Source organism: Vanacampus margaritifer, chromosome 5, assembly GCF_051991255.1.
Source record: "Vanacampus margaritifer isolate UIUO_Vmar chromosome 5, RoL_Vmar_1.0, whole genome shotgun sequence".
Classification (NCBI taxonomy): Eukaryota; Metazoa; Chordata; class Actinopteri; order Syngnathiformes; family Syngnathidae; genus Vanacampus; species Vanacampus margaritifer.
In genome coordinates, this window is record NC_135436.1 from 21,499,790 (window position 1) to 21,522,944 (window position 23,155).

A 23,155-nucleotide genomic window follows, 5' to 3' on the forward strand; every position below is an offset into this window, starting at 1 on the left:
GGGGTCTCCTGAAAAGTGATGATTTTAGAGGTACAAGGTGTTGGCCCGACACCAGCGAAATGTAACCTAAGGAAGACCCACTTGGCTTAACACGAAGAGGTCACGGCTGTGACATAAAATCTGATAGAGAGTTGGAGGATACTCATCCTGCAAACATCTTCCAGATAACAAAATGGGAGCTACATTTAACAACATGCTCCCAAAAATTACATTCCTGATAAAGAGCATACAGATGGTGCTGTCACACAAGCATCTCCCATCTTATCCAGACTAAACCCCAGCGGGATACGTCAACAGAGCCTGTGGGTCACCGACGGTAGAGAAACAAAAGAGCCTTCAGCTTTTTGAACTTCCTAGTCAGTGTTCAACTGTTCACATTGAGGTGCATCAAAAACCTGAAAAGTTTGGAGAGCCTAATCAATTTACCAAAAGGTTGTTGTTGTTGTTGTTTTTTTTGTTTTGTTTGACTGTCGAGCAAGAGTCAAATCTTTGAAAAGCAGAGGCTGACATCTTTGGGAAAAAAAAGACATGCACTGAACCCACGCCTTTGTGTTCTTTTGGTCTTTGTTTGTAGAAGGTTCATACATGGAGGAGGAGGTAGTTGGCACAGTGCGCCAACCTCAAGTAGCCTACACACATGCACACACACATGCACACACACATGCACACACACATGCACACACACTTGAACGCACGCTCATTTGTTCTGTCTTTAAAAGCAATGTATAACGCCCTTAGATTATTATTTTAAGTCGAGCTACTGATTTCAATGCCAAATGTCAAATCAGATGCAGATGACTAGGAGGGTTCTTTATGCTAATACGACGATTAATATTCTGATGATATGTCTACATGAAGCCTGAGTGTGTTTTAATATCCCCGAGAAAGTGTGTGTCTGCGTGTATGTGCGAGCCGAGCTACACGCAGAGATGATGATGATGGTGGTGGTGTACCCACGGGCGAGCCGACGCACCAGCCAGCCTGTGTCAGCTCGACGGGAGCGCCTTGCTGTTTTACCGCAGGAAGTAACACAAAAGAGCAGCAGGAATGTTTATGAACACCTCCAATCCCCGAGGACCTGCGGGCTGACCTGATTATCGCCGGTCTGTAATTCAACAGTCGGCAAGGTGCTGTTACACCTAAAGGGGCCTGAAGGAGTGTGTGTGCATGCGTATTCCGTCACTGATAGGTATCATTAGACATCATTAGAGGGTGGGATAGAGTCTCGAGCTACTCGGCTTTTTTGCATGTAAGGCTGTTTCTGTCAGACTCGCTCCGGGAAGATCACTCACAGCGTAGCCCTGAAGCGACGCATGCACACGTCGAAAACACACAAACAGACGCACGCACAGTGAAAACCGAGTATTTATCAGTCAAGCTTGTTTTGTTATTGCAGGCATTCTTTTGACATGAGCTCTGACTGTGGCCTTTGTAAAGGAGGAAATCAAATAACAGGGCCGAGAGGAGCGGCGCTACCATCCCCTCCAGCATATACAAACAGAAATAAACCACCGCAGTCTATGTCTAACAATAGGAAAACAACTTTTACTTCAAGGATATTGCAAAGTTTCAGCAGTCATGCTAAAAGGCATGTGCATGTATCTGCCTGCTTAGCCATTCTGAGACACTCATTTCCCTAGACAGCTATTTGTTTAGTTATATTTAGCATCACAGTTAGGATGTGCCATGAGTGATTTGGTTGATCAGCTGTGGATTCGTGGAACTGGTCAGGGAATGCAGCATTTGAACTGGTTGAGCTTTTTTTTTTTTTTTTGTGCGTGTGAGGACCTTGCCCCCAATCATCCTGGTGACCTACACCTGTGGAGTAGCCACCGAACATCTCAATACATCATTGGACCGAGCATATCAATGAACAGACCAGTGAAGAGGCTGAGTGGAAGTCAAAGCATAGCTGAGTGCTGCCATCTTGTGGCCGGTTGCCATACGGAAAGGAGAACGACACTACTGTAAAGTGATTCAATAATCTATCAGGGGCTTGGTGAGGTCTCTTAGTTTTGCCTGAATGTTGCTCAATCAGAAGGTTTGTTCTTGAGAACAATGGAAGATGGCCATTTTCTGTTACAGCATGACAGTGCAGTCGTGTACAAAGTCAACATGCATATCTCAGAATAGAGTTCTGACTTCAAAATCTATAAGCTTTTAGAATGAACTGCAATACAAATACTTTTTATTTGAGTAATCACCTATGCCAAGTACGCTACTTGATAATGCCATTGTCTTGCAATTGTGATAAAAATGTTTTATATTGATAAAAAAATAATAATAATTAAACACCCAAGGGCCGAAGCATTAACTGTTGTCAACCGTGTTTGCCTTAAATGATCTCCATACGGCTGACATGGCTACTCCATTGAAAAATATTTGTGTGTCAGCTCGGTAAAGTGCCACCAGTATCGTATTCTGGGAGAATTTTTATGACTACAGTGGAATCTTTATTTAACATACCCTGGATTCAATGGTCAGAAAATAGTGGGCAGTCCACTCAAAATGCTCTTTCTAAAGTAGATGTTCAGGTCTGATTAGTTCCAGAATTGGCCGCAATTTACCAAAAAAAACAGTAGATGATGCTTTGGTGAGCCATCAGCAGATAGATACTGATCACGTTTTCAGGTTGCGCTGCTCTTGTCATAAACACATTTACAGTAAAATTGAGCTAAAACACACGTCAATGTGGCGGCCCTTTAGCGGATGACCCCTGCCTGCCCCAATCAGTCCATTAACTCGACTGTACAGACGCACGGCGACGGTATCAGTGCATCCCTACAAATATAAAACTTAGCATCTTATTATAACATAATTACAGTAAACAAAGTTCTTCTCTTTTCTCCTCAGGTACGAGACCAGCTGTAAAAAAAAAAAAGCTCATGGCTACCTCACGCTCACCCCGGCACACTCGTCAAGCTAATAAGTGGTGACGCATAGTGAGTTATTGCACTGACTACCAGGCCGCTGGTTCTTCTCACAGCTATGGTTTGATCTTTTATTTACAGCTCTTTTTGCTCTGTATTTCAGGACAATTTTCCTTTCTCTTTGCCGTCAACACACTACAAAGAAAGGCCGATGTCTTTGGGCAGTGGTGTGCAGAATCGAAGAAAACGGCTAAGGTGCTTACGAAAAACACAAATTTGCACTGGTTCAGTTGGCTACTTTGGACTCTGCAATGGCTTGGTAGAAAGAATGGAGATGTAAGGAGGGCGTGTTAGCTTGAAAGGCAAAGTAGCCAACAGATTAAAACATGCTGTAGACACAAAGACGAAACATTATATAGTCAATGTGGAGGACAAACCGTTTGACTTCAAGTGCAGTTGCATATTATTCACTCAAGTGGTTGTCTGCATCAGGGAAATAGAACCGCTACCTCAAACGATTATTCTGCCATTAGTTTTCTGCAGGTCACGATTGTGGCATAATGCAATAGCATTTATCTATTTCATTCATTTGAGGTCTTAGAGAGCGGCACACAATTTAATTACCCATTCTCCTCCCTGAATGTTGGAGCGGGAGCGAGCGTCTCGCCCTCCTCCCGCCGCTTGCTCACTTCTCGTAAAGGATCGAGGGTGCCGAAACAATGATGGATAGAGTCTGAAAAGTGCATTATTTCTGATGCATTTTTGATTATTTCTACCCTTTCCCTTTTTTTCCACAGGTAATGCAATAAGCCTGATACGCCCTGAGTTCTGTCAGAGACATGCTATTGCAACAGCTCGGGGATCGCTCCCTATCAGTGGGGAAGTCATTGTTTCTGAAACAAGGAGTCTTCTGTTTTATTTTTCATTTACTTAATCTTCTTTTCTTTTCCTTTTTTTTTCATTTTTGCCTGCGTCTGTCTTTTCTCACAGCCTTTGAGACTTGGTCCGCCTATCTGTCTTCGGCTCGGAGACATTCTCATTTGGACCGGTGCCTCGGATGCCCCAACAGATAGTTCCTCATTGAAGCAATTTCAAGGACCTCTTCAAAGGGAATGAATCAATAGTGCTCAAATGTGGGGTTAAAGCAGAGGTTATGCTGATATTGTTCAACTGCAAACACTCCCATAGCCCCTTAATGCCAGGCAAAGCCCGGAACCTTGCGTTTTGGTTAATAGAATTCAATCTGTAAAAAACAGCGGATCGATTTCTCCAAATATAACCCAAAACAAATAACTGTATACTTAAAAACAAAGCAGACGATAATCCTCGGGGCTAATCCTCTCATGACGGAACTTCCGACAATCAAACAATGCAAATGTTTCCATCGTCTATAAAACACAGAAGCTGCCAGCAAGAATTGATCCCTAAGCCCCACAAGCTTTTTGCAACCAAACCAACAGTGGGGAGTTCCTTTGTTTCGTGATACAAACGTGCATGTTTTGTTTGTTGCTTGACTTTATCAGAATTTATGCAGGATGGGCGGATTCACAAATTCTAATTTCTTCATTTAAATCCAACACATTTCCATTATGTGCAGGATTCAGTAAATCACTTCTTCAAATGTTATTTTAAGTTTTGCTCAATTGTTAGTAACCATGTGATTTTTAGTATATCCAAACAACATATTTTGATGTAACAAACATGATCTATTTTTGATGAACGATGAAAAGTAAAATTATGTTTTGCGCAGTTATTCGCTCTTCAAGGTTGTTTCTTCCTATACATCTATCATTTTATGTGCATGTTTTACATGCTTGATCGGAATATCTCTATCGTTACATTCATTGTGTCATTGATTTATAGAGACGCCAACAACAAAGCCTCGATTAGATCTGTTGCAGCAATATGTAGCTACTGTTATGCTATAATGCCTGTCAATACAAAGTCTAACACCAAAAGCTCTTTTGGCGCGCTTGACTACCTCCCGTACTGTGACTGTACCATATGTCCTGCACCTTACTAACCCCTTTTTTGACAAATCGGTGTTCGGCGCTACTTTTCTTTGATTTGGGCAGGAGCTCTACACACACAGAGCTGCATCGCACCACTGGGTCACGAGCGCAGGTGAAGCAGTCCAGGTGAGCTTGGCAGGAGAACGCAGACTGCTGCTGGCTGTCTTTAGGGTGTGAGGCTCAGATGGGCTCTGATGCCGACTTGGCATCCCGCTTCACACACAAACATCGTAACACCAGGTGAGGCAGTAATGTACACTACACAGCATTGGCCAGGCTCCATCAAGCGTGTGCATTTGCCACAGTCCTTTTTTGAACATACAAAGAAACTGCCTGATCCTTCATTGTTTTATTAGTGTGTGTTGAGCATTATTGCTGAGGGAAGCAACAAACAACAACTACCTGATCTATTAGGGGTATGGTGTTGCCTCAAATAAAAACCAAATATCAAAATTTATAGAAACATGGTCTACGTATATAGAATTTTTTAACCTAATTCTGGTTACTTAATTCTGTCTGTTAGCGAGAGCCACTACATCGTGATAACTTACATTGATGTTTCTGCATTTGGCAATTTATTATTATATTATATTATTAGTATGGGATATTTTTTAATGGGCTTTAGGTGAACTGATGAATACACACACGCTCGCACGCACGCACGCACGCACATACACATACTCACCCACATGCAAAAAATAATAATAATATATATATATATATATGTGTGTATATGTATATATATGTATATATATTTCAAAAAAAAAAACATTTATTAAATTTTTTTTAATTTATTTGTTTTTTTTAAAAAAAGGAGAGCAATGATGATGTCAAATCGAATGAACAATACTGAGCTCTCCTGGGGAAAAAAAAGAAGAAAAAAAAGGGGTATGGTGTTTTTTTTTCTTTTTCTTTTTTTTAGGGCGGAGGCCTCTATTTTTGCAATGCATTTTGCCAATATTACACAATTTTACCAAATTGTTACAATCAGACACTTTCTTCGCCTAAGTCGTTTTTTCCAGATTTTATATTAAACACACAAAAAAAAGAGCCATTTGCATCATGAGGAGATGATTAAGGCAAAAAAATATTTTTTGCAAAAAAATTGAATTGGACAATTATTTTAAGAAGGTGACGAATTCCTGTAAAGCATAATTGTAGTTTACGACAAAATAGGACCACTATGGAGAAATGCAGAGAAAAGGCAAGAAAAGAAACTAATAAGTCACGGTATAATAAATATGATCACAGACAGCATTACAGAAACTTGTCATAAGTTACTGGAGGACGCCATCTCCACACAGCACAAGATCAAATTATAAATACTGCAGCTGAGAAGCTGCTCCCCCATTTCAGTAGGTGCTGTTGTTTCGGTTAGCAATAGATTTGAAACTCTGCTCAGCAGATAATCATATAATGACTTTTTTGGAAACAATAGCATCTGTGAACTGAGGTGATTAGTTACTACCTTTTCTGAAGAAAATATTGGAATTTGACAATGAGTTTTAGCAACATGAGCCTCACCTTTCCGAACAAAAACTCTTCTAAGCTCACAGGCGACAGACAGTTCATGTGGTTAACACACTCAGATGGAAACTTCAAAAAAAAAAAAAAAAATCAGCAGACTGCTTACTTATTCTGTAACATGTATTTTCATTATAAGGCCTTAGTCGCTGTCGGGCGATAAACACCATATGTGCGTTAAAAAAAATTAACTTAATTAACTCTAAATTAACGCACTATTTTTGACACCCCTAATAGCAATGTCAGATAACAACTTTAACAATGTAGTGTTTTGTATCTCAAGCAAGATGGTGTTTTTGTTTTATATCTTCAAAAGTCGTGATTTTGGCTATACTGGGATTGCGATCAACGGTGCTGTTGCGCAATTTTTGCGGGATGATTTTCACATGCAACAGGTGAATTTTCATCCTTGCTTTATTTAGGATATTTCTTGCATTTCTTTTAGTATTTTGTGTACAGAAGCCAGCTTAGCGCAATGGGAGTGTCCAACTCTGCTGATTAGGATCAGAATGAGGGTTTATAAACAAACGTGCAAACAATTCTGCATTATAAGAACTGTTAACTCTTTGACTGCCAGACGTTTTCAGAAAAGGGATGCCGTGGGTGCCAGCCGATTTTAAGCATTTTGACTGATCTTTCAAGGTCCATAGAAAATTATGTGTTTGGACTATGGAAACACACATACTGCCAAAACAAGATTGGACTCTCCTCTTCCATCAGAAAAGAAAAAAGTTTGTTTCTACCTTATTCCGTTTTTGAGTAATCAACAATAGAAAATGGTTAGTTTCACCTGTTTTGAAAAAAACGTCTTTTAACGTCTTTGGCACTCCTCCATAGGATTTTACAAAACGTTATTTAACGTTTTTGGCAGTCAAAGAGTTAATGAATCCAACCTAAAGATCATTTCCGTACCAATTTGATAAATAAATAAATAAACAACAACAATCAAGATTTTGAATCCTTATGTCCTCAAACAAGTACAAAAATTCCCCCACGTACACACAAACACACACACACACACACACACACACACACACACACACACACACACAGCAGATGATTAGCAGGCCGGATGTCTCCTGGCACGGCCTTCTCTGGTGACATTTTGTCAGTGGGTGAGAGCGGCACCGTGGCCGTGCTGATTTGATTGGCTTTGTACTTTGCTGTCGCGGTGACCTGCAGAAGATTGATGGAGGGGTGGGGCTGGGGTGCATGTGGGTGGGTTGCACCTCGGTGGATGTGTGGAGGCATTTTAGAGAAGGGACAGGCTTTAAAAGGTCAAAGCTCTGAGGTGCAGCCTCTAGTATTGACTTTACAGAGACGCACTCTGATGTGAGTTGAACACCTGCGATGATCCCACAGCTCTCTGTTGGGTGTGTGAGCATCAAAATGCTGCTCAGTGGGCTTTGACTTGATTGCCATACTTGAGAGGAAGAAATTGCCTCTGGGATCAAGAGGGGAAAACATTATTTCCGCTTAGTCATAACAACTTAAATGACAGGATGTATTTCATGTTTCAACTTGCCACATCTTTATTTGTAATTGATACTTGTCTCGACATCACGACTTGGACTGTTGCGTCATTTTGACAGATTAAGTAGATTCAGATTCAATTCTAGCTTGTAGTAGTAATCGGTTGTAGCTTTTAATATTGATCACAGGGCAGTTGTCATGATGAAGGATGGCAAAAAAGTGAACTGGTCAGTTTAACTTTTATGATGGAATTTAACATCCAAAATGCTTCAAATAAATGGATGGACAAAGAAAAGATTATTTTATAGTTTGTATTTTAAGGCTGTGTACGAGTGACATGCCAGAACAAAATCAAAGCGGCCATTGCAAAAAAAATCACAAATCAAAGTTATAGCGCCCATTGAGTACCGAAAATCTACGGGCTCCACATACGATAGTAATTCCAAAGCTTATGCATTTCTGTCCTAAGAAATATGTATGATTATTTCCATAAGATTTCTGATGCATTTTAACACTGGTCTGTGTCATGTCCGCACTTGAACTAAAGTAACCAGAAACTGAGACTGACTCTTCAAGCAATTAATCGGGATGCTTGTTTGTGTGGACCAGGGCTCAAATTTTTGTGTTCACACTTTAATGAATTATGGCAAATGGTACTTCCTTTATATAGCGCTTTTCCACCCGTAAAAAGCCCTCAAATCGCTTTACATTCGACTACTCATTCACCTACTGATGATGCAGCATCAGGAGCAACTGGGGGTTCAGTATCTTGCTCAAAGATACTTCGACGTGGTCACAATGGCATGGGATCGAACCCACAACCTCTGGGTTGGGAGAAAACCCCTCTAACACTGAGCCACGCCGCCCCAATATAACCAAATCGAAACTGTCAGACATGAACACACCCACAAATTAATTAGTTCCTTTGTAAACTATATTTTTCCTTCTCTTATAAGTCTGCATCTTTGGTTCTTCCCTCACATTTCTCGTCTTCCTTCTTTCCATCCTTCTTTCTATCCTTCTCTCAGCACTAGCCAGTGTGTTTTCTCCAGGACGTTTCCCATCATTGTTCTTCAGTTCACAGCACTCATGCCTCTATGTTTCCTGCCCCGTCTCAGTCTGTGCCCGGCTCCATTCGTCTTACTGCCACCTGGCAGCACTGGCTGCCTCTCAGCGTTTCCTCGTCTGATGCCGCTCTGTGGCCTCAGGATCTCTCACTCGGGGGCGGCCCCAAGCCTGGGGAACCTGCCGGGCTAATTAAAGGAAAACAAACGCTGCGCATTCCAGACGCTTACCGTGCAAAACACTGCTTATTAGGACTAAAAGTCAAACTTCATGATTCATTAAGAAGAGGAAATGTGAGCAGACAGATCAGCGAGGCTAGAGAGCCGTGGAGAGATGAAGCCAAGGAGGAAATGGAGGAGTGTGTGGGAAGGCGGAGTGTGTGTGTGTGTTTATTATTCTAATTGTTGAAAGTGTGGCACCAGAACTGATATAACAGATGTAGTTTTTGTATTATTTCCAGCACATCTGACTTACTGTAGTACAATCTACTCAGTGGATATGTGGTCAATACATCCATGTTTAAAAGCAAGGTGTTGGTGAGAAAAGACACCAAGATAAATCATTTGAAAACTTTTTCCACTATTATTGTGACTTAGAGCATAACCTGCACAACTCAATTGGAGGAAAAAAAGCTTTTAGAGCGGGAAAGTATATATAGACAACTGGTTTCACAAGTGTCAACATCCCTGAGTAATTGGGGATGTGATTGAGTTCAGAATCAACCAATCTGGGAGTCAGCACACACCTGCCACCATTTAAAGGGGCTCCGATTAACCCAAATAAAATCCGGCTGTTCTAGTAAGCCTTTTCCTGGCTTTTTTTTTTTTTTGGGAGTCACATTTTACAACACAAACATGATCTACGGAGAGTTTCCACACAACATCAGAGGAATCTAATTGTTCAAAGCTATCATTCAGGGAAACAGTACAAAAGAATTTCCAAGGCAGTATAGAAAACAGTCAAGACATACATATGACGTATCGATACGTCATAAGCGTCATAGTCGCCGCCTACACATGACGTATCAATGCGTCATGAGCTTTTTTTTTTTTTTTAATGCAAGAGTGTACAGGAGGGTCTGGCGCGTCTTCTGACTGAAGGATTCGGCTCGACTACAATGTTATTTAAAAGAAACGGCCAGCAGGTGGCAGCAAGTATAAGATCAGCCAGTATCAAGCAAGGATCTGGTTAGGAAGAAGAGAAGCTAGTAGTCTGTCACTACTAGCGTGTTGTAAGCGGGGAGCAGCAGAGAGGAAGTAAAAAATAAGCGATCTGCAAAACAAATTCGGCTCATTTTGTCGGTCCCTGGACGACTGGATGCTAGTGATGGAAAAATTAAGCACTGGTGATATTTTTTTGCTTTGGTGCGTAAGCGGAAATGTAATTTTCCATTGCACACGCTTTAATCTTTAAACCAAGAGCACCATCTAGAGGTGTCAAAAATATCACAAGTGCTTCATGAAGCTTCATTTTCCCATCACTACTGGATGCTGTGGCAGGGCTGCAGTTAGACGAGTCAATTGTTTATTTTTATGTGCAATAAATTGTTATTTTGTTATCAAAAGCACTTTTTGGAACTGTGTTTTATTGCACAAAAACATTGTTTAGATGATTGAGCTATCACAAAAGAAAAAATAGTAGTGTTAAAGTCGTGCTTTGTGCGTTGTTTTTTCCTCAGGAATTGGAATTTCAACAAAATCTGGCTATATTCTAACGCTGATAACTAAAGAACAGGAAAAGATAGAAATACAGAAGAGATGAAAGAAGATAGTCTAATCTTTCTTTTGGTATGTTCCATGTTTATATAGCAATAGAACACAATATTCTGTGGGCCTTGCAAGATCAATCAGAATCCAGTAAAACGGCTCGTATTGAAGGGGGTTGGTTGCTCTAATGAAAATGGCTGGTATTCAATGTTAAACGGAGAGAATATGGTACAAACAATGACTTTACCAAAAACTAAACGTCCCTTCAGAATCAACGAAAACATGACAATAACTGGTCAAAGAGGCTGACCGCAATATTAAAAGAGCGGCAGGATTTTTATTTTTTAGTACATACAACCATCTCCTTTCGTCTGCTTAGGACTGGACTATAAGGTACGCAACATTTTGCAAAGAATTCTACAGTTTAGAGGTCACGAAGATGGAAAAAGTTTCAACAATTTATCTTGGTCTTTCTTTTTTTAGGTCACAAAAATGTGGCATTTGAACATGTTTATGTAGTGCATGTAATATATATCTGTGGTGACATACAAACTAACTTATCGCCACACGTCACCTGCACAATGGGCTATTTTGTAATTGAGCTCCTTTCTCTTCCATCTCCTTGCACGCAGCAGCTTTCTTTCGTGTGATATTTTGCTTTGCCTCTAATGAGTTGTAAGTGGCTAATACTTTCTTCAGCAGGAAACTCGTGTCAAACTAATTAACTTTTAATGAGAGGAAACCCACTGATTAGAGTGTTTTCCTTGGCAAATGAGCCTATTAATTCTGTTGGTTTGAGGAATCGGGTGAGAAGGCCTAAATCACTCCTCCTCTCGCTCTCTCCCACACATCAGCAGACACAAACATAGATACAGAGATACAAACACTCTGACCAGCTGCGAAAGCTTCCCCACTCACAAATTCTTCCTTTAACCCGCTGCCCACTACTGCTCTCTAGTGACGGAATTCTCAAGATTTTCTGTTAGGTATTTCTTTGTCTTTATTGAGTTTGGACCTAAAGTTGTAGCAGCAAAGCACATTTAGTTTTAACTCCTATTAAAACCCAGAATAGCAGAAAAGCACGCAAGTAATTAAACAACTTACCACCTTCTAAAGATGAAGGATAATATTCTAAAACTAATTCTGTTTTCCCCCTCAGTATTACAGCTGTTTAAATATGTGGTTATTTGTTTCAAGGTCCTCTTTTCATGCATTTAAAATGATAAAAAAAAAAATTTAAAAATGAGAAATGCAAGTAGTTTTAATTACAGAACAATACCCGAGTATTGTTTTATTTTGCTGTCTTGAATTTTTCGCTCGAGATTTTCATCACAATGTTTGTTAACATGGTTCATTCAATTATATACTTTTACAATTTAATTATATAATTATATATATAATTATATAATATATATTTGATAGATTCAGCTGCAATTCTATTGATAACACTGGGGAATTTTTTTTTTTGTTGAGTTGGGTCTGATCAAAAAAAGGACCTACTTTATGGGTCAATTTGACCCAATGTTTTGGGTTGTTTTATACAAAATGACCCACTTTTTTGACCCAAGTAAAAGATCTGACCAATATTTATTAGTTACACTAAAAGACCCATTTCTTGACGCAAAGTTGGGTCAAATTGACCTGAGTAGAGGATCGGTCCATTCTTGACCCACAGTTGGGTTATTTTTGACCAAACTGTTTTTAGAGTGCATCTTGTGCTAGGAGAAGTTAGAATACCTCACTCGATCCTTCTATCTTTAATGCTTGCAATAGTATACTAACAACCAGAAGATTGCATATTCACAGTTGAACTATTTACTGGGTGTCGAAAAGACTGAGTACACAAACGATGTGGAGCCGATCAAAGGTCTAACCTGCCCAAAATGGCTTCTACTTTTATTATACTGCATCATGTCTTGGCCAACCAAATTAGCCCATGTGACAACGCATGACCCGATGGTCTTAACTGGTTTCAACTAGATATGCGTGCCAGAATGCAGATGTATAAGAAGATGCCGAGCTAGGAAAGGTCACAGCGGACACAATGGCCTAGCTCAAGTCACCTATCTAATAGGCCTAATCTAGCAACATCAAGATTCTGAGCTGTATTTATCCCGGTTTTCTTAAAAGGTATTAAATAAATGTGTATGCATGGAAATAAAACACTAGTATGGATTAATTATCCATCCATCCATGATCTGAACCGCATATCCTCACAAAGCTTTGAAAACTAAGAAAACAGCATTCAACGAAATGGAACTTAAAACAGTATGCCCATGGTTAAAGGTTAAGAGGAAAAGCCAGCACTAATCATTTGAATTATTACTATGACAGCATTGTGTTTGCAGATATTGATAGTATTGACCTACTGACACATCTCTCACCGTCGCAATTGGGACTGCATGAACAAGTCGTCATGTCGCTGTAAATGAGTCCAATCACTTCGACATGGTCACTAGGGGTGAGGATCGAACCCACAACCTCACGGATGGGAGATGACCACTGGCATATTCACCCACATACAAAAAAAAATTAAAAATACAAAAAAAAAAAAAAAAGGAGAGCAATGACGATGACATGTCAAATCGGTAAAATTAACGAATGAACAATACTGAGCTCTCCAGAAAAAAAAAAAGGGGAGATGACCACTGTACCAATGAGCCATGGCGGACCTTGCCGAAGGTAAAATGTGGAGAAAAAACTTGACGCGCTAGGAAAAAAAATGCTATTTTGGAATCAGCATGCCAATATTAGTTTGATAAACATCTAACTCAAAAGATTTTTTTCCCAAATTGTTCCTCAGTGTAAACTAGTGCAAAATGTAGATTAAAAAAACAAACAAAAAAAAAACATAGGTGTCAGCTACTCATTTTGTGAGGCAGCATGTGTCGGAATTAAGCTTCCGTTTATAACTGTGTGTAGCTGGCATGCAAATTACACAGACAGGGGGGGTGGCACACGATGATTGACAGACACATTTTAATGAAGGTGGTTGATATTTGATTGGCTCGCTAAGGTGTGTGGGTTCAACTGCCAACAACGCATCAGAAAGCACCAACTTAGTAGAGCTGCATGGGATGCGCAATGGGAGCAGAGAGCCACTCTGCACTCTTCCCTGAATGGGCCGGTTTTGATGTTTTGTGATCGGCGCAGGCCTCTCAGAACCTGGCAAATGTGCCCGTTTCATCTCTCAATTACTGTCAGGGTTTGAAGCGCTGATGTTCCACCTTCATCTGTCACAATATGGCTCAAGTTTGTTGAAGTATGTGAAATAAAGGCGAGCCCAAAAACAAAAGCGGGAGACACGCGGGCCCAGCAGCTGTTGAGGTTTCAAAGCCTGCCCGAGCACTTAAGATGAAATCCATTTTGTTTCAAGTTGCGCACCCCGCCTGCCTGATGAGGGCTCAAGGGGTGAGAAGAGAGAGAGACAGATGGAGATTGAGACAGGCCGAGGGAGCGCACCACAGAGAAATCTGTTTGATTTGTCAGAAGTTTTTTAATTTAATCTACAGCTGTCAGGATGCTGGCGATCCAAACCTCGTCGTCGCCTTTTATCTGACTGATTTCACCCCAGGCACCAGACACTAGTCTCTGATACACACGCACGCACGCGGCGCACAAATGAGAAACGGCCGTGAGAGGATGTGCAACTATTCATTTGCTAAAGAACACAAAGAGAGATGCAAATAAAAGTAGAGGACAAACAGTGATTCTAGTTATCCGGGATTTAAAGTGACTTTGTAAAGCTCCTGTGTCAAGCAGATTACAATAAAGTACACCAAGCGGCTCGAAGACAATTGTTTGACTACAAAATAGTACTGTCCTAATATATATATATATATATATTGGTATATATGCACATCAAGATAGATGTGCATATATACCAAATGCAATTGATTAATGTGTTAGGGCATGAAGAAGACTTGTACATCGGAACCTCCAATGTTGAATACTGTACTCAAAATTGAACCAATTTGGAGTTCAAGCAAAATTTCCTGGAACAATATGCCTCAAAAGTCAAACAAAACTTGGTGCTCAAAGCAACATTATGACTGACTTCATGTAACAACGTTAACAAATTAGGGATGGGTACCATTCGTTCGTTATGTTGACGATTTGCCACGGTCAAAGTTTTCTCCATTTTACTATTCACTTTACATTGATGCTGTTTGTGTGTCAGGATCAACGTAAAAACTAAAACTTAAATTCAAAACAATTTTGTTAATGAAATAAAATAAAAATGCTTTTTAAAAAACAAACTACATTTTATGTTTACAAAACTAACTAAAACTAACTGTAATTATAGCAAACTGCCCTTAATGCATGAGCCTTTGGGGATGATTTTAAATGTGATTTTAAGTATATTTATTTTGATATTAACCGGAATAAGGACGTTTGAAAGTGTGTCACACGGAAGTGATGTCATCTAGCAGCAGCAGCCAATAAAAAAAAGCACCTTAACGTTGTCGCTCCTAGGCCATAATTGTACGTGCTTGACTTTTGGCCCCAACAATGGCTCTGCTCGCCTGCTTTTTCATTTAACTCAGCTAAAAAGCGACGCTCGGTAAGAAATGAGTTACTTTTATCATTTTAAGATGTTTATTAAATATTGCTCACAAATATTACACTTTTTTTTTTTAATGAAATCAAATACTGAAACTAACTAAAACGTAACTAAAACTAAGCATTTTTAAATAACTAAAACTATTTTTTTTAACTAACAGAATCACCCTGAAAAGTAATTAAAACTTAAGTAAATAAAAAAATAAAAATAAAAACTCAAAACAAAATAAACGAACTAACTAAAATAAAAAATGCAATACCTAATATTGTAATCCTGACTCGTATTAGATTTTTCGGTTACTTCCCTTCAGAATGTTAAAATGTTACTCAATACACAGCCTGGATAGTCTAAAAAGGTTTTACAATATCAACAGTTTGACTCTGGAACAAACTCATTGGCATTTTGACAATAAACAACTTGAAAGTCAAAAATTGTAGATTGTGTTTGGCTTAGGTTACGTTTTTGTAAAAAAAAATAAAAAATAAAAATCCATAAGCACCACAATTATAAACAATTGACATGCAATTCTGTATGAAGAAGAGTTGGAAATGTTGGTGTAAATACCATGCATTCAAATGAAAGCCATTGCTCATGTTAATTCTTTAGCTCCTTCTGTTGCAAGTTGCTTACAGCATAAGGTGTTGTTTTCGTGACGAGACACATCAGAACAAATGCTGGAATTTTCCCACGACTTTCACTTGTCCTCCACAGTTGGAGGCACATATGTTCAAAGCTGCTGCCCTCCATATGTTTTATGGATTTACTTCCTCAGCGCCTATCAGCCGCCTACTTTTTATATACTGTGAGTGCATATCTCCCTTCATCTTAAGTCTCTGTCCAACAAGAAGTTGTCCACTTTCAGAAAGAAAAAAAAGCTTGCTTTCCCAACACTTGTTCTCACATTCTTTCTAAAGTCTGCATTCTGCACTCACTAAAACTTCTTTATAAACTCATGATGATCCTCTGGATGACAGCAGATTACAACTATACTTTTTTTTTTTTTTGATTGAAGGTTTAATAAAACTCAAGGTTGTTTGTGAAATGGGAACTGGCTGTGTATATATTTTTTGCAATCCAGGTCATGATTGAAGGGAAGTGGACTAATGATAATATTCTCTTAAGAAGCTTTTTGGAAGATAAACAAGCACAATTGGAATATTGACTGTCTGATTATCTCTTTTGCACTTTCTTGCATCATTATGTTTCATATTTATCTGGGTACATTTTAATAAATTTGAATACAGAGAAAAAAAAGTATTTATTTCAGTAGTTCAATTCAAAAAGCCAAACTCATATTTCATAAACATATTAACAATTAGGATATCTATTTATCGTAAGAGTTCCATTTTTTTTTATTGAACATTTGAAAAAAAGTTTCCCACAAAATTCTAATTTATTGAGCTGAACCCGTAGTAGGTAAAGCGACCAACGAAAGAGAGAGTGCAATGTCCCTTGAAATGTCTATTAACGTTAACAGCAGATTGGTGTTAAAATTCCCCTGAAGATCCAATTTTTGCAGGGAGTCTAACAATTTAAACATTACATGGTGTGATATTGCCACCCAGAGACCAAATATGGTATAACAAAAAGAAGGGGAAAAAAGACTGGTTGGCGAGAGGGGCCTTAATAGCCAACCTGAATTGTACTGTATGGGCAGTAAACCTGGATTCCTTACTAATTGGCCATTATGATGGCACCAGAAAGTTGTATTTTAAACAATTTGAGCGGCAAAGTTCTGTTTCAACCTGGGATTTCAAACGTGTTCACATGCCACCTAGTAGTTACGATTGCTTTCAGGTATACGTTATGATGGCAAAAACAATTGCTTGAGGTGTAACAGTTAGTCATTCAAAAATGATGGTTTGGCACGTACCTTGGTTCCAAGCACACGGTTCGGGTGACATCGGGTACTGTGATAGAAGAAAAAGAAAATGCAAAACAGACTGTTTATGAACAGATTAAATGATACATGATACATGTATGTGCCCTTCAGCATTACCCTTTACAGATGTGGGCAGTCACAGAACCCCATACAATCACAGATGATGGCTTTTGAACTTTGCGCTAATAACAGTCTTGCTGGTCCTTTTCCTCTTTGGCGCGGAGGACACAACGTCCACGATTTTTAAAACAATTTTGAAACCTGGACTCTTCAGACCACAGCACACTTTTCTACTTTGCGTCAGACCATCTCAAATGAACTCTGTTCCAGAGAAGATGGTATTTCTGGGTGTTGTTGAATCATTGTGTCCGCCTTGCATGGTCGAGTTTTAACTTGCATTTGCAGATGTAGCAATGGAATATTTTTGAAGTGTTCCTCCTAGCCCGTGTAGCAATATTCTTTCACAAGGATGCCAGTTTTTTAAATACAATGCCGCCGGAGGGATCGCAGGTCATGGGTATTCAATTCAATGTTGGTTTTTGATCTTGCTGCTTAGGTGCTGAGATGAATCTTTGGTATAACATAATGGACCATATATGTTGAAATCCCTAAATTCCTTGTAATTGTTCTTAAAATATAGAATATTTGCTTACACGGTTGTTCACAAAGTGGTGAACCTCATACCATCATTGCTTGTGAAGAATCGAGCCTTTTGGGGATGCCTGTTTTATACCCAATCATGACACTCACCTGTTTCATCTGTGTAATGTTCCAAACGGGTGTTTATTTTATTTTTTTTTAACTTTCCCAGTCTTGTGTTGTCCATGTCCCAGCTGTTTTGGAACGTGCTAAAGGCATCAAATTCTAAATGATAGAATTGGGTACTAAAGGGGAAGAATAACAATGCCTCTTCTAACAGGTTATGAAGCAGAACAGTCACACTAGTTGAGGTAAATCTTAAATTGATATTAAAGTCAAAATAACAACAACATGGGGATGCCTCGACACAGTAACCACAGCTTTCGTTAGGTGTGCGTAGCAATTGTTGGCGTTTTCTCCGTAAATATGCATGACAGCAAGTCACAATCCACCTATTGCGGAAAAAAAGGTAGAACACAAATTTAACTCACATTGTTGACGCTTTATGTTGTCTTCCACGTCGAGCCCTTTAGCCACGTGCCCGTCTAAAGTGATCCCTGTTGCTAATGGTAAATGTTCCATGCTAGCTAATAAATTTTCACACTAGAATAGCTAACTAGTAAGCTAACTCTCTTGATGGTTTATGAAAGCACTTCCGTTCAAATTATGTTATCCCGTCTTTAATGGGACATTTTATATCAACTGTCTCTTCGTGGATATTTTGTTTGTCACAAATCTATAATTTCCATGCACAATTATGTTTGTTATTGTTTATAATTAACATTATTAGTCCACCAACTTGAGCCCACCAAACTGTGTTTTACAGATAACTGATGTAGTGTTGCTGTTATACACCAGGGGGCGGCACAATACTTCCATTGTTTTGCAACATAGACTCTACTAGACACCAAGACAAACGTGAATATGAAAAAATAGTCACAATACTGTAGTGTACATGCTCTCCAGTTTGTTTAATTTGTTTGTTTTAATGAGATGCTGCTAATTATGTAACCATTCGCTGCCACCGAGTGTCGCTGTGGACTCGTGTTGTAATTGTCTCTTTGATCGTGACTGGACTCTTGATTAAATTGGCGTGCTCGTTTCATATCATGTGTGATCATATGGACTCGAGAACGAACCCATGAAATATGTTATCGTAATATCTGTAAAGCATTTCATGCGCCAGCATTAGATTGGTTCATCACCGTTTAGCACGGTGGAAAATAAAATCTGTTGAGTTAAGAAGCGATAGTGAAAATTACCTTTCCGTTTTACGGTAAATTACAAAAAGAGGATACATTTTGCATCCTGTACGACCTACAAAATAAACGTCACGTGCGTCCTCGCGTGTAGTGTAACGACAACTGTCTGATTAATATTTTACTTTGAAACTACAACCAGGACGTGCTTGATTGAGTGTTTGTCTCCAAGTTCCCACTTCCCAGCGCGTATACTACGGTGTATGCGTAAACAGAGGACTCTGTCTGCTCATGTTGGCAGCGAGGAGGAGCAGATCTGACTGCGGCACGTTTCACCGGACTGTACGGACCCCCGCGGCCGCTCGGATGACGACATGGCGTCCGAATCGACCCGGAGATTCACCAAGAACCTGCTGAAGCCCGGGACCGCTGCGGAGATACGCCAGACAGCTTGCAACGCTGTCAGACACTCTACAGTGGCGGTGAGTAAAGAGCCGGTGTGAATTGACAAAAAATGTAAAATCGCATTACTACTTGTGGACCCACTTTAAAGGCCGAACCTTTTAAGTGGAGCTGATTTTGAGAGGATGTCATGTGTACACATCCTATGCAGACCACTGCCCCCCATCCAGCTGTGCGGGAGCTGCCATTGACATTCATCTTGCATCTTTCTATGCAGTGCAGGCATCAGTGCAGCAATGCTTCGTTTTTATTGATCCCACAGGGGGCGGATAGCATCCACTGTCTTTAAATGCTTAATATGTCTCACTGTTTCCTTTTATTTCCACTTAAACCTGTGCAATGGCTTGTAATGTGATTATACTCATAGTGTGGCGGTAAGGATGTGTTTCCAGTGCGTCTGGATGAATGAAATAGTGGCTTGGCTGTAGGTTAGTGGGCTGCATCTGGAAAATGGAGGAAAGGACCTGACAGGGAAAACACGAGAGCAACCAATGGGCTGTATTTACAACCATTTCCCTCCCCATTATGTGACTATATTATGAGAAAGGTAGACTCCAGTGGGTGTGTCACGCCTCATAGCAAGGAGACGCTCATGAGATATAAATGGGAGGAGGGGTGATCGGTGCAAAAAAAAAGAGAGAAAAAAAGGTACACAGCATATTATATGAAGCGATTCATGTTTTCGATATGCGTGGAGAACAAAATCTTGTGGGCTTTTTTTTCTTTCTAGTTATGTGTGTGTCTATTCTTGAGATTTGCATAAAGAAAGGTCACTCCACTCACTCCACTCTGCTCTGTTCCTCGTTCTCCTCACTGTGGTGTTAGTGTGTCAGTGGGACACAGCTCAGCGGAGTGCACGATTGATTGCAATACAAGAGTGGACATTCTGTTTAGATTGGTTTGTTTTTTTTAAATTGTAAATTGTAGAATGCTTTTGGTCTGCGCCGCCTGGGAGACAATATAAAAACACGTATAATACTGTATTCCTCATTTAAAAACAGAAATGAATGTGACTTACACATATGTTCTCATGATACTGAACACTATCGGATGTACACATTCATGATTCACATGTTGGGTACATTACAAAGGAGACGCTTGCACTGCAGTACACCAAAGTGGGGCTTTATCGTTGTTTAGCTCTTCAAGACTTATAACCGGACATATTATGTAAAATGGGCTTTTAATTATTTGTGTACAAATTGTTGGGTCTCCAGAGTGCCTGTTTGTCTACCCATTAAACATGGAATTAAACAAGCATGCAAATTATTTTATCTGCCTATTCCTGTAAATGTGTCTATGATCTGTTTGGCACTGGCGCCCACTGTTATGTAACAAAAGTGGATAATTAGCAGAATTACTACTACTCCTTCACCGAGTTTCTCTGCCAATGACACGATCAGCTATCCTGGCCGAATTTCCAAAATGAAAGAACCACTTTGAAGTGGTGCCCGAAGCAGTAATTAACAATAGTGGCTTCTAGCAAGGTAAGCAGAGCTGTGGTGAGTTTTTTTTTTTTTTTTGTACAAATTAGCTTTAGTTGACAGTCTTCGCTTCTGATAAGTGGCACTTGACTGCACGGTGAAGTTTCCAATGCTGTTGCGAGGCAGGGAACATTTCCGTTGTCTGAACTGCATGAGTTGAAATGCTTTTATTCCAAATTCTGGGCTCTGCTTCCGCATGTAGAGGCAAGCAGCAGAAAAAAAAGAAGGGCACAGACTTGCCTTTCATTCACCAAAAGTAACAATTCAGTAGATATCAAGTCTACACACTCCTGTTTAAATGGCAGGTTTTTGGGATATTAAAAAAATGAGACCAAGATTAATTAAATTTCCCACAATTATTTTGTGACCTAAAACCAGCACAATTTAATTTGAACTCTTAGACAATCTGAAATGACACAACTGAGATGATGTGGTTGCAGAAGTGTGCACACCCTTTTCAACTTGGCCATCTGTTTAGAATTCACCAATCACCTTCAAATTTACATTATTTAAAGTACCTGTGATTATCATCAAATGAAGTTCAGCTGTTCTATTATGTATAAAGGTATATTTTAAAGTAAAGTAAATGAACATTATTCAAATTAAGCGCGCTCATACCTGTTATTAGTGGTGAACACAGCAGCTTAGGCACATACTGTACAATGCAAGTGGGGCCGATGTGACACTGGAAAACTTACATACTGTACATTCATATTGCCCTACTTTAAAATGGGCTTTGTGACCTCTCAGTGATTGATATGGAGTTTTCATCAGGTCCAGTCTTAAGTTTGTCCAAAATCTTGATAGTTTCCAAATGGAACTTGAAGTCAGCTGGCTTTATCTGGTGGAATCTTCAATCTGGGTTAAACATGTGTCTAAATGTTGCTGGTATGAGGCGACCGCTGAGCACAAGCTCCGACTAAGCGGGCGTGTAAAATGTCCACAGGCGTTGTGAGCGCGCTTGCATGGATGTTTTTGTCAGTGCGTTAATGCATGCCCCTTTTTTTTTTGTTGGTGAAAGAAACCAGGTCAGCAAAATCAGGCCCTGTGGCGTAACATTCAATGAAGCGTGAGCCTCTCATTCTCACTCTCATTGACCACACTTTCTCTCGCTTTTGCTGTCATTTCTGCTCTTTCACCCATTTTCTAGACCTTCTTTAGTTTCACTGTTGTAATCATGAAACAGAAATCTGTTTTTGCCTCTTCCTTTTGTGCCGTAAATTCACTGGATCCTTTGTAACGCCTCTTTCTTGCAGACCACCCATCTTCAAATGTTTCGAGGCATCATGGTGGTCTTGATGATTTGTCTCATAGCTTCAGTCTGATCCACAGTACAAATATCGCGATTGACACGAAACAACCAACCGCACAATCTAATGAGATCCGATACAAGTGCTACATCAAAAATGAATGCTAAAGCACATATATCAAGCTAACAAATCTGCTGCCTGTGTTTATTGTGACTCTCACCAGAAAACAGCAGCATATAGCCACACGTGTCATCCTTGTGGCGAGTGCGGCCTGCTGGGAGGAACCGCATGCCATATTGTGTTGTTGGATGCCGGCCACACAAACCACACAAACCACATTCCTGCCCTTGCATCCCATCCTATAAGCCTGTATCCATTTGGGCTGCCACAATTGAGATTGTTATTGGATGCTGCGAAATTGCCACGGTTTTGCTCACTCCATAGATCTGTCATGATTGATCTCCTCATGATCCGAACCAGCAAATAGATTGTTCTGAATGATAATGTTACTCCCCTGTAAGTTATATTCCCACATAGTTTTGTTGGTAGTGGAACCTCAAAAGTTGACTTTCTGGAAAAAAATATACAGCACAATATTTCAAGCAAGACTGTAGCATATTTTGCAAAACTTTCGTCAAATTCCGTGAGCCTATAGATCAGTAAGTGTTGAAATGCTGATTTTAGGCACTTTTGTGTACATTAAAGGGGAAGTCAACCCCCAGAATAGTTTCTTATGTTCTATGCAGCCCAACTGGTCTAAAAATGGTATTCTGGTTAATATTGTGTCAGTGGAATATGAGTTAAGCATCCAAAATCCAGCAGTTTTTATCATTATCAGGTGGCGGCCATTTTGCGGTCGACTGAAGATGACATCACATTTTCTCAGGGCTCAGGCAATGACCAATCACAGCTCACCTGTTTTCTGAAGCTGAGCTGTGATTGGTTGTTACCTGAGACCTGAGCAACTTTGATGTCATTTTCACTCGACAGCAAGTGGCAAAATGGCCGCTCCCTGAGATGGATAA

At 39.8% G+C, this 23,155-nt stretch overlaps 1 protein-coding gene across 11 annotated transcripts in view; it reads right to left on the reverse strand.

Annotated features, from left to right (window-relative positions):
* Positions 1 to 18,364, reverse strand: part of LOC144051954 (uncharacterized) — a 114,698-nt gene extending 96,334 nt beyond the window's left edge. For 6 of the 11 annotated variants that reach the window (XR_013294077.1, XR_013294076.1, XR_013294078.1 and 3 more), the window contains exons 1-2: positions 18,227 to 18,364; positions 17,088 to 17,124 (exon numbers count right to left, since the gene is read on the reverse strand). Coding sequence is in view for 3 of the 11 variants with exons in the window: in XM_077565605.1 (XP_077421731.1) it covers positions 17,088 to 17,124; positions 18,227 to 18,317 (128 nt within the window). In the remaining 8 variants the exon portion in view is untranslated. The remainder of the gene's footprint in view (positions 1 to 17,087; positions 17,125 to 18,226) is intronic. The other 5 variants (XR_013294081.1, XR_013294080.1, XR_013294079.1 and 2 more) reach the window with 1 other exon arrangement.
* Positions 18,365 to 23,155: the final 4,791 nt, after the last annotated feature.